Source organism: Fusarium vanettenii (genome assembly GCF_000151355.1).
Source record: "Fusarium vanettenii 77-13-4 unplaced genomic scaffold NECHAsca_199_unmapped, whole genome shotgun sequence".
NCBI classification, from domain to species: Eukaryota; Fungi; Ascomycota; class Sordariomycetes; order Hypocreales; family Nectriaceae; genus Fusarium; species Fusarium vanettenii.
In genome coordinates, this window is record NW_003315691.1 from 1,769 (window position 1) to 11,999 (window position 10,231).

The 10,231-nt window shown below is 43.2% G+C and overlaps 4 protein-coding genes across 4 annotated transcripts; 2 read left to right on the top strand and 2 right to left on the bottom strand.

Annotated features, from left to right (window-relative positions):
• Positions 1-1,344: 1,344 nt before the first annotated feature.
• NECHADRAFT_56620 (uncharacterized protein) lies at positions 1,345-3,330 on the bottom strand (the record flags this gene model as incomplete). The annotated part of the gene is made up of 7 exons (XM_003039051.1): positions 1,345-1,679; positions 1,733-1,941; positions 2,006-2,307; positions 2,363-2,478; positions 2,545-2,859; positions 2,927-3,011; positions 3,112-3,330. 7 exons carry the CDS (start codon positions 3,328-3,330, stop codon positions 1,345-1,347), a joined length of 1,581 nt encoding a protein of 526 aa, XP_003039097.1.
• Positions 3,331-4,055: 725 nt separating this feature from the next.
• Positions 4,056-5,802, top strand: NECHADRAFT_56618 (uncharacterized protein; the record flags this gene model as incomplete). Its single annotated transcript, XM_003039049.1, has 2 exons — positions 4,056-5,610; positions 5,660-5,802. 2 exons carry the CDS (start codon positions 4,056-4,058, stop codon positions 5,800-5,802), a joined length of 1,698 nt encoding a protein of 565 aa, XP_003039095.1.
• An 88-nt stretch (positions 5,803-5,890) lies between these two features.
• NECHADRAFT_89460 (uncharacterized protein) lies at positions 5,891-6,997 on the bottom strand (the record flags this gene model as incomplete). Its single annotated transcript, XM_003039052.1, has 1 exon — positions 5,891-6,997. The coding sequence occupies one exon, from the start codon at positions 6,995-6,997 to the stop codon at positions 5,891-5,893; it is 1,107 nt and encodes a 368-aa protein (XP_003039098.1).
• Positions 6,998-7,398: 401 nt separating this feature from the next.
• On the top strand, positions 7,399-8,670 carry NECHADRAFT_56621 (uncharacterized protein; the record flags this gene model as incomplete). The annotated part of the gene is made up of 1 exon (XM_003039050.1): positions 7,399-8,670. The coding sequence occupies one exon, from the start codon at positions 7,399-7,401 to the stop codon at positions 8,668-8,670; it is 1,272 nt and encodes a 423-aa protein (XP_003039096.1).
• Between the last annotated feature and the right edge of the window lie 1,561 nt (positions 8,671-10,231).

Here is a 10,231-nt window from a genome sequence, read left to right on the forward strand (position 1 = left end):
AAATAAAATATTTAATTAGCCTAAAGCGCTATTTTTTTACGCTTTTAATAATATAGCGCTAAGCTAATTATATAATAAATAGCTTATAATATTAATTCTCGCCTAGAATATTATTTATGCCTCGTAATATATATAATAAATCATATTAAAGAGATATTATTATAGCTATAAACTAGCTATAGATCTAGAAGAGAAATATTAGGTTATAGAGGTAATCGGCGTTATAGATCTTAGAGGTTAATATTAGAGTTCTATAAACCTAAAAGTTTAGCGCTAATTAGCGGCGCTAGACTTAATAATAAAAGAGAATATAGGTTTAATTTATTAAACTTATCTAATTAAATATATAATATATATATCTCGGCCTATATAAATAAGTAATAATAGTAATCTTAATAGTAATTTTAATAATAGATATAAAATATTATAAAACTCTTAATAAGATATAACTTATTTTATATAAATAACTTCAATTTTAGCTAAGTATTATATAAGTAAAATTAGGTATTTTATATAGAGAAATGGTTTTTTTCTTTTTTACTTATTAGTAGAGGGGTATTATATAATATATATATTATTTACCTTATGCCTAACTAAATCTAACTACTAGTTAGGTATAGAAGAATTACTAGTATATATATATATTAATATTAATCTAAGATAAGATAATATTTTTTTAATTAACCCTAGGTATTATTTTCTAATAATTTAACTAAAATCACTTAATATATATATATATATATATAACATATATAATAAGCATACAGCGCAGACAAGTATGCGGCGCAAAAATCCCCTAACTTTTCCTTTTATCTAATTAATTAATTCTTAAGTATTTAAGATGCTATAATTAAATATAGAGGCAAGAACGCTTCTTACCCTTCTTGCCCTTTAAAATAACCCGAAACTAAGTATCTAACGTGCTATAATAATCTATAAGATTAAGGAGCAAAGGCTCCATCGCCGACGGAATAGCATTCAATCTTGAGTTAATTAGATCCCTAAATCACGCAATATCACATATTACCACTAGGCTTATGCGACTAGATATAAGACATAGCTTATACTTTAGGGTCATATATCTAGTTTTATATCTAACTTATTATATTAAAGATTTTAATCTTAATAATATAAGTTTAAATAACTCTACCTAAATATATAGCTATTTAATTTCTTTTATTCTTTAGATAATTCTTATTAATTAATTAGGGCTATTAATAATCCCTATAGAGCTAATTATTTAATACTTATCTATAAAAATATAGTAATACATAGGTAGGTATATTACCTAAGATAAGCTTTAAGTTTATTCGATGGAAATCTGAATGCTCTTCTTAAATTTGGTTAAGATAATATAGGAAAGACAATCGAGGAGTTATAACAAGAAGCATCGAGATAGTTACCAGTAATCCTTCGAGCTGGAGCACCATCACTCCCGAACTCAACTATATATCCACTATGTTTCCCTTCTGAGTTAAAGGTCGGCCAATCCACAGTATACACCATGCCGGCCCCGCTCTTGAGAAAAGCGAGAAAGTAATCCTGCATAGTAGCAGACGTTTCGACCTCAGCTTGAGGAGTGTCGCCGACCATCTTCACATATGTCCCAAAGATCATGAGGAGATCTGTCCAGTGATAGGCACCCAGCCACGGTTTGGGGCTGATGTTGGAGTAGTTGCCTACATACCCATTAGTAAGATGAAGTGTTGTTAGGCATATAACCAAGACATACCAACATAAAAGTAACGGAAACTCTCTAATCCAGCAGACTCGCGCAGTTTAGAGTCGGACAAAGCGAAACAATTAAAAGCGCGGGCAACCTCGGCAGTATGAGTCAAGTTCGGCGAGGGCTCCAGTTCGGTCGCTGTGGTCGAGCGTATGGCAGGTCCTCGTGCCACAAGGTTTTTGGCATATCGATCAGATTTGTTGGAAAAGATGTATCTCTCGTCAGCTAAAACAGTGCGGCAAGTCAGCACAGACTTTTCCAGCCAACACCAGGTGTTACAGACCAATATAGTTTGCAAAGTCGACGCCTGGCTTCTTGTCGTATCTGTTGATGAATTCCTCGATTTGTACCCAAGAAATCTGCCGCATGCACTCAAGCTCCGCTTCATAGTCATCACCGTAGTTGCAGCCGAGACTCTTAGCTACAACGTCAAAGTCGGCATAGGGATCCGGGATTTCGGTAGTGTTGACGATGTAATTTGGGCCATTGGAAATGATGCCAAACTTGGCAACGAGTGGTTTTTCCCAAAACGCCGTGGTATACATGTCGACCAATCTAGCGCCTTGGGATTCTCCCCACAACTGTAGATACATGTTAGAAGAATCGAGTCATGCTAAACTTTTGGAGATGACTAACAAGAATATTGTCTTTGGCTCCTCCAAAATACTCAATGTTCTCGTGTACCCATTCGACAGCAGCTCTCACGTCGAGCAAGGTCAACGACGTTTCTTTCAAAGCACGGGATTTGGGGTCTGGTAACAAATTAGCTCGCCTGCAACTAAATCATGCATTGAATTAAACCAGCTGAGGCTTCTTACTTCCAAATATGTTTACACGGTAGTTAATGGTGACAACTATATGCTCCTGAGAGCGTGATACCCACTGCTCCGGCAGCTGCGAGGGCACATTGATCCCACCAATGAGACCACCGCCACCTGTGACAAATAAGGCAACAGGAAGCTGGGATGACTTGTTCGCGTACGAAGGAGTCCACACGGCGAGGGTGAGGCAGTCTTCAGACGAGGACCACGCAACAGCACCCTGATCACGCCGCTCGCCCAGACTCATTAACGGGTTCGGCGGTGCGTACTGGTTCCAGAAGACGTGCTGCGAGGAGACATACTGTGGACAGGCTACGAGTGGGGTTCTGTTTAGCGACACAGATCTAACGAGAGCTCGATAGGGATCAATTCAACGTACCAGGGCCGATGTGAGTGGAATCGAAGAGTTTAGATGAGCGGGGGAGCTTCTGGGGTGGCTCAAATCGAAGATCACTGATTGGCGGCTATTGGGAGTAAGTAGGCGATGAACGTAGGCAATGAAGACCAGGTGCAAGAAAAGACATAGTACTGGTGATGGCTTATGGGGCTTATTTCTTCGCGTACCTGGGCAAAAGGGATGCGCAGGAACTGGCGCACGTTGGGATATGTATCATTATACATTCCGATAAAGGTTCCTGTGTTCGTTTCAACAGTGAGATTATCCCAGCCATGGCGTATGGAACGTGGCTGCTGATGGCTTAGATCCGCAAGATATGCGTCAAACTGTTTTGCCCAGGCGATGACCCACAACCACAACGCCGCCAGCAAGGTGTAGGATTTCATGGTGAAAAGAATTGATCAGAAATCAAGAGATGTGTTTTAAGCTTCTCGGTTCACGAATGATCATCCTACAAAGGACCGCCAGGGTGATATAACGGTGTCTCTGTTCAACGTCCTGAACGGATCCACCCCCAGCCTTGCTAATTCCCCCGCAATACCGAGTCGACGGCCCATGACCACCTCCACGAGAGTTTTCGGTCCGAATATATAGGCTAAGCCTGAAAATGTTTGGAGGAAGTTTTGGTGCTAGGGGTAGTTCAGTCGTGATACGGGCCAATATCGGTGTTACTAGTGCAACAGATCAGCATAATGTAGCCATGGTCTTATTAGCACCGCTTCCCAAATCGATTTTGTCTGGACCATGCTCTGATCTAGTCGTGTGGTCTGGCCAAACGGCCCGTTTATTAGTCTGTTCGTTTATAAAAGTAGTTCCGCGGAGCGGTTATATCGGGTACAGCGGCTACAAGGCCGCCACAGAAATCGAACCCCATGTCCAAGCCCCAGTTCATGCGCATGATTGTGGAAAGTTTGAGTAGCTCGTAAAAGATGTCTCCGCGGAGCAAGGACTTAGTTTTGGCACCCGACCTGGGGTATTGATGCGCCAGGTACATGCGAAGGACTTGGAAGAGGTTGAAGAAGTTGAGGATGTATATAGGATTAGTACGACCAAAACATTCACAAGTCTGGGCAACTTGTTACTCCCGGTCTTCATCTTTAGAACACTGAGAATGAAGTTTATTACTACTGTTCTCAGTCCTGGGGCTTTACTGGCATCAGCATTGATCCTTCCAACTGCCCCAGGTCCTACTTCTGATCATGGACCCCCTACTGTCAACTTATCCAATGGCACATACAGAGGCATCTACAACCGACATTACCATCAAGACTTCTTTCTCGGTATGCCATACGCCAAATCTCCCGTCCATGATCTCCGACTGCGGCCCCCACAGCCTCTCAACAGCACCTGGACAGATGTCCAGGAAGCGACGGAATACTCACCGTCGTGTATTGGCTACGGAAGCGACACTTGGGTCCTGGGCAATCATGTGTCTGAAGATTGTCTGACTATCAACGTCGTTCGCCCAGCCGGCTTACCTGTTGGTGCCAAACTCCCAGTTGCTGTCTGGATCCATGGTGGTGGCTGGGTGAACGGTGGAAGTTCGGACCCCCGATACAATCTCTCGTTCATCGTCGAACAATCTGTCAGGAAAGGCATGCCCATCATTGCCGCGAGCATGAATTATCGTCTCCACGCCTGGGGATTTCTTCACAGCGCCGAGCTTGCTGCCGAAGGATCAACAAACCTTGGTTACCGAGATCAACGACTGGCCCTACACTGGCTCAAGGAAAACATTGCTGCTTTCGGCGGAAATCCAGAACGGGTCACTATCTGGGGCGAGAGTTCCGGAGCTTTCTCTGTTGGGTCCCAGCTCATCGCATACGGGGGTCGAGACGACAAGCTCTTCAGTGCGGCCATCCTCCAAAGTGGATCACCTTTGACCTTTGGGCTCAAACCTCAGACCTCAAAGACTTGGGAGCCATATTGGACTAAGCTCCTGCATACTACAAATTGCTCTGGAGCAGAGCCACTTGCATGTCTGAGAAAAATCTCAACAAAGGAACTCAGCGCGGTTTTTAACAGCTCGTTTGCTTCGCCGCCAGGTTGGGGCCAGGTGATTGATGCCGACTTCATCACGGCAAGCGGAAGCTCACTACTGAAGCAGGGCAAATTTGTCAAGGTGCCTATTGTTATTGGGACCAACTTTGACGAGGGCACGGAGTTTGCTCCTCAAGGAATCAACACAACGGCTCAGTTCGCCCAATACGTCAGATCTGCTGGTGTTTCCAAACAAGCAGTCCGCACCGTCGAGAGGTTGTACTCTGATGACCCTACAGTTGGCATACCAGCTACACTGAAGAGCAGACCTGAAAGAGCCCTTGCGCACCTCGGAAAGCAATTCAAGCGTGTTGCTGCCTTCAGTGGTGATGTTTATCAGCATGCTGGTCGAAGATTTACGACAATGTCGTGGGCTAGACGGCATGTGTCTGTGTGGAGCTACCACTGGAATGTTCTCGTTGAGAATGTTTCACCAGCCAGGGGCGCAGGCCACTTCCAAGAGGTTGTATTTGTTTTTGATAATATCAACGGTCAAGGCTATGAAACCGTCATCTCCAAAAACCCAATGGCTGGAAAACCCGCCAAGTTGGTCCAGCTGGCGGATGTTATGTCGACAGCTTGGATTAGCTTTATTGTTAATCGGAACCCCGTTAGCCATGGTAAGAGTGATCTGCTCGCGTGTATTTGTTGAGCTGACCAGTAGCTTTGATGTAGCTCAATCTCTTACCTGGCCTGAATATCGAGTTGGGCGTGAGAGAAATCTGGTATTTGATGTGAACGTAACAGGGTTGGCTCATAGCGAGTCGGATACATTCCGCCAGAGACAAATTGCGTATATTATGGACAATCTGTATTGAACTGGAAACTTGTCGTTTTCCTTTACTTGGACCTTATCAACGAGACACGGATTTAGCTACTGAAAGAATAGGAAATAGTCTGGCCAAATCAGCCGGAGCAAATGGGCAGTCCGAGGTGCCCAGATGGACTGATTAGAGCATCAAGTGCGCTGACAGAAAAGCTGACGACATGAACGTGATTCCTTCTCCCAGACAGTGGTTGAATCTGACCTGACGCGGACTCTGCCCGAGCCATGACTAAGTAGGAGCCAAATGGAAGATCCAATTCTATCTTCCATTTCTGCCAGCTGAAGTCTTTCCTTGTTTCAACTTCAGTTGCGGTCCAGTTTTCACCGTCATCAAAAGAAATGTGAACATTTGTCACCGCTTCAAAACACCACGCCCAACCCTCTATCGCCACTTTTGGTTCCACGAGTACGGCCTCAGGTTCAGGCCGCACAATGATTGAGTTGACTTCGGCTTCCCAAACCGGCCGTTTATTTATCCCTTCGGGGTCTCCGGGATCAATTTCGTTATAGAAAGTCGTGGTATATGGTCCTTCTGCCCTTCTGTCTTCCAACGTCAACCGGCAAAGCCATTTCGTAGAGTTCGTGCCAAACCACCCGGGAACGACGAGCCTAACTGGGCCTCCCCGCTCTTTCGTTAGCGGCTCCCCGTTCATCATATAGGCTACCAGAACTTCTGCACTTTGGGCTTTGTCCAATGGTAGGTCTTTTTGGTAGCGATCTGCTGTAACACCATGGAAGCTTCCATGCTCGAGTCCATCTGACCATACAAAACGAGCCTCGGGGAGCGGTGAAGCAAGCAATAAAAGGGATGCAAGAGGGACACCTGTCCAGACAACGTTCCCTATACGCCATACTGCCTCCACTGGAGGCTTGATTGGGCTACCGTAGCATTCGTGAAACGATGTAATCGATTTCTGTGGTAGGCGTTTAAGCTGATCCAGTGAAAGTGCGAAGGGATTTTTCACTAGTCCAGTGACTATCAGGGTCCATTTGTGAGGGTCCACGACCGCCGCTCCCATGTGGATAGTATGGAAGAGTAGGTCGTCCGGCGTGATGAAGTCGTTCATTATATGTGGTTTGGGAGGATGCCGTATATAAAATCCACGAGGGCTAATGGCAACAAGAGCATGGCGCTCATTGCCCTCTGCCGGCACGGAGGATATGTCGTGGTTTTCCAGCGGCGTCATGATGGTGTTCGATTCTGATTGGTTGCATAGCATTGTGTATAAATGCGCTGGGGATGGATTCATGTACTGACTGATTGGCGACGAGGAGATGCCTCATGCGCTGGCTTTATGGCGACAGGCTTGGCCACTCCTATATCCACTTGTGAAAGTCTGGAACGCCCGGCTGAGTTGCACGCCACAATTCAAGGTTTGGATTCTCCACTTTTCAAGTGCTCGGTGTGTTGACGGGTTGCAAAAGTGCGTACCGAACCTAGAACGAACCCGATCCGGACACTTCCGGCTCTGCCTCAGGGTATATAGCGCAACATTGAAACATCCAAGTAAAGATCTCGCCCACTCGACGATGTACTTTCTACAGATGCACTTATTGCATAGCTCTCTTTAGCAGTTTCTTATTCAACATGAAGCTCTCCGGTCGTGGCCAAGCGACAGCATCCAACAAAGGCGGATCCCTCCTGTGGGAAGTGACGGCAAACCTTTGGAACGCTACAACCAACCCTTCAGGCTACGTAAGCTTGGGTATGGCAGAAAATGTGCTTATGCAAGATGAGCTGTTGCAGCACATCACTGACAACACCTCCCTTCAGCCGCAAGCTTTAACCTATGGCGACGGTACAACGGGATCAAAACGGTTAAAGCTTGCCCTTACCAATTTCCTCAACAAACATTTAAATCCTCACACGGAAATCGACTTGAACCACATCACCATTACCAACGGCTGTAGCGCAGCTATCGAACATATTGCCTGGGCAGTTGGGGATCATGGAGATGGTTTCCTCATCACCAGGCCTTTCTTTCGCGCCTTTATTCCAACCTTCGGCCTTCGCGTTGATACAGAGGTGATACAGGTGCCATGCCATGGTGTCGACCCTTTCTGCGAGGATGTCGTCGAAAAGTACGAGGCCAAACTGCAAGAAGCCGAAGCACAAGGAAAAAAGATTGCTGGCATTCTTCTCTGCAACCCGCATAACCCCCTCGGGCGCTGTTATCCTGAGGGTACCTTGGTTCGACTCATGGAATTTTGTCAGAAACACCAACTTCACTTGATTAGCGACGAAGTCTACGCAATGTCAACTTGGACAAACGATGAGTCACCAACTACGCCGTTCACCTCTTGTCTATCCATAGACCATACAGGAATCATCGACCCGTCTCTGGTACACGTGGTGTGGGGAGTCTCGAAAGATTTTGGATCCAACGGCATCCGACTCGGAAGCATTATTTCCCAGAGCAATCCTCTGTTGCACAATGCACTTGTTCCAGCAGCTTTGTACAGCATGTGTTCTTCCCTCGCTGAACACGCTTTTGCGAATGTATTTGAAGACGATGCTTGGGTTGATAGCTACCTGGCCAAAAACAGGGCAAAACTCGCCGAGCATTATAGGCTAATAACATCATGGGCAACAGAGCATAACATCCATTACGCAAGGGGATCAAATGCGGGCTTTTTCTTGTGGGTCAATCTTGGAAAGGCCTACTGCCGAAACCATCCTGAACAGGAGCACCTGCAAGCTGAGGATCGGGTAATGAAGCTACTCCTCGAGCGGAAAGTCTTTGTAGCTCCTGGAGCAAGCTTTGGAGCTGAAGGCAGTGGATGGTTCAGACTTGTCTTTTCAGTTGACAAGACAACTCTCTTAGAAGGGCTTACTAGAATTAATAGCATTTTACAGTAGGGACTTTTTCAGAATATATAATTAATAATTTCTGGAATATTAACATGCATAATTGTCACGGCCATGATATAGTCGAAGGCGGTAACGCTAGGTAGGAAACCGACCTTACTACGTTAGCTAATCATAGGGAAGGAAGATATATAAGTCGAATAAAATTAGTTTAATTTCCCTCGATTATATAAGTCGAATAGGGATAACTTAACTTAACTTAACTATATTTAACTTAAATACTAGATAGTATATAATAAATACTCTTTAGTACTTCTTTATATATTAGCTACCTTAGCTATTAATATAACTTAGTTATACTTAATACCTTTAAGTATATTATTAGATATAATATTATATTACCTTTTAAGGCTATATAATATAATTTAATATTAATATAAACCTATATAATTAATTTATCCCTTAAGAATCCTATAATTATTATAGATTAATAGCTCTTATTTATTAGATTACTTATATTACTTTAAATAATACTAAATATAATAGCTACTTAGGCTATTCTTAGTATTAATTATTAATAGGTCTTACTTATTAATTATTTACTTATTCTTATTATATTAGCTTAGGCTAATCCTAATAATAATAAAGAAATAAATAATAATAATAAAGAAATAAATAATAATAATAAAGAAATTAAATAACTCTAAGCTTAAGTTATAATAATATTTATTAAAATAGATAAGCTTAGGGGACTTATTAATTATATAGCCGCTAATTAATAAGTCTAGAGTTAATAATATTAAGATAATATCTAGCTTATTAATAATATAATTATTATAACTATTAAGAATAAGGATATTAGAGAAATCTTAAAGTTAGAATTATTAAAGAAGTTTAATAATATTATATATAAATTATTTATTTTTCTTATATAATTATATACTTTTATAATATATTACTTAATTTAATTTAAATAAAAATCTAGCTATATTTAATATATTATAAGATAATTTATTAAATAACGTACTTGATAAGCAAGTGAGCCAGTCAAGCAAGTGTGCCACTTTCCCCTCCCCCTCTAGATAGAAATCGCAATAAAAACACCATAAACCATTTAATCAATTAAAACTACTCACTATACCCTTCCCCAGATGTCTCAATCACTACCTGACAGGTCCTTGCATTATGGCCGGGCTTGCCGCATACACCACAGCGCCGAACACCCGGTCCGACCGACCTTCCTCGACCACCACTCCTCGACGATTCGGCCACTACCTGCGCATCCACATCCATTTGATCAATTGCTTGCCTTCCTTCTTCTACCGTCATTACCCCTCTTTTCTGCAGTCTAGTCCTTTTTGCCCTCCGCCGCCGGCTTAGTATCTTATTTGCCTCTCGAAGGTCTTTGTTCTCAGCGGTCAATAAGGCAACCCGATGCATAACAGCCTTTGTTCCCTTCGCAAGAGACTGTAGAGCCTCTAAAATTGACTCTGGGGAGCTACTTTGATGCCTTCTGATCCGCCTTTCGAGGTATTCAGACTGAGATCCGGCCTCAATCACGGTCTTTGGGGTCCTTGAAGCCCAAGGGGTCGACGGCTCAGCTGCCTCCTCA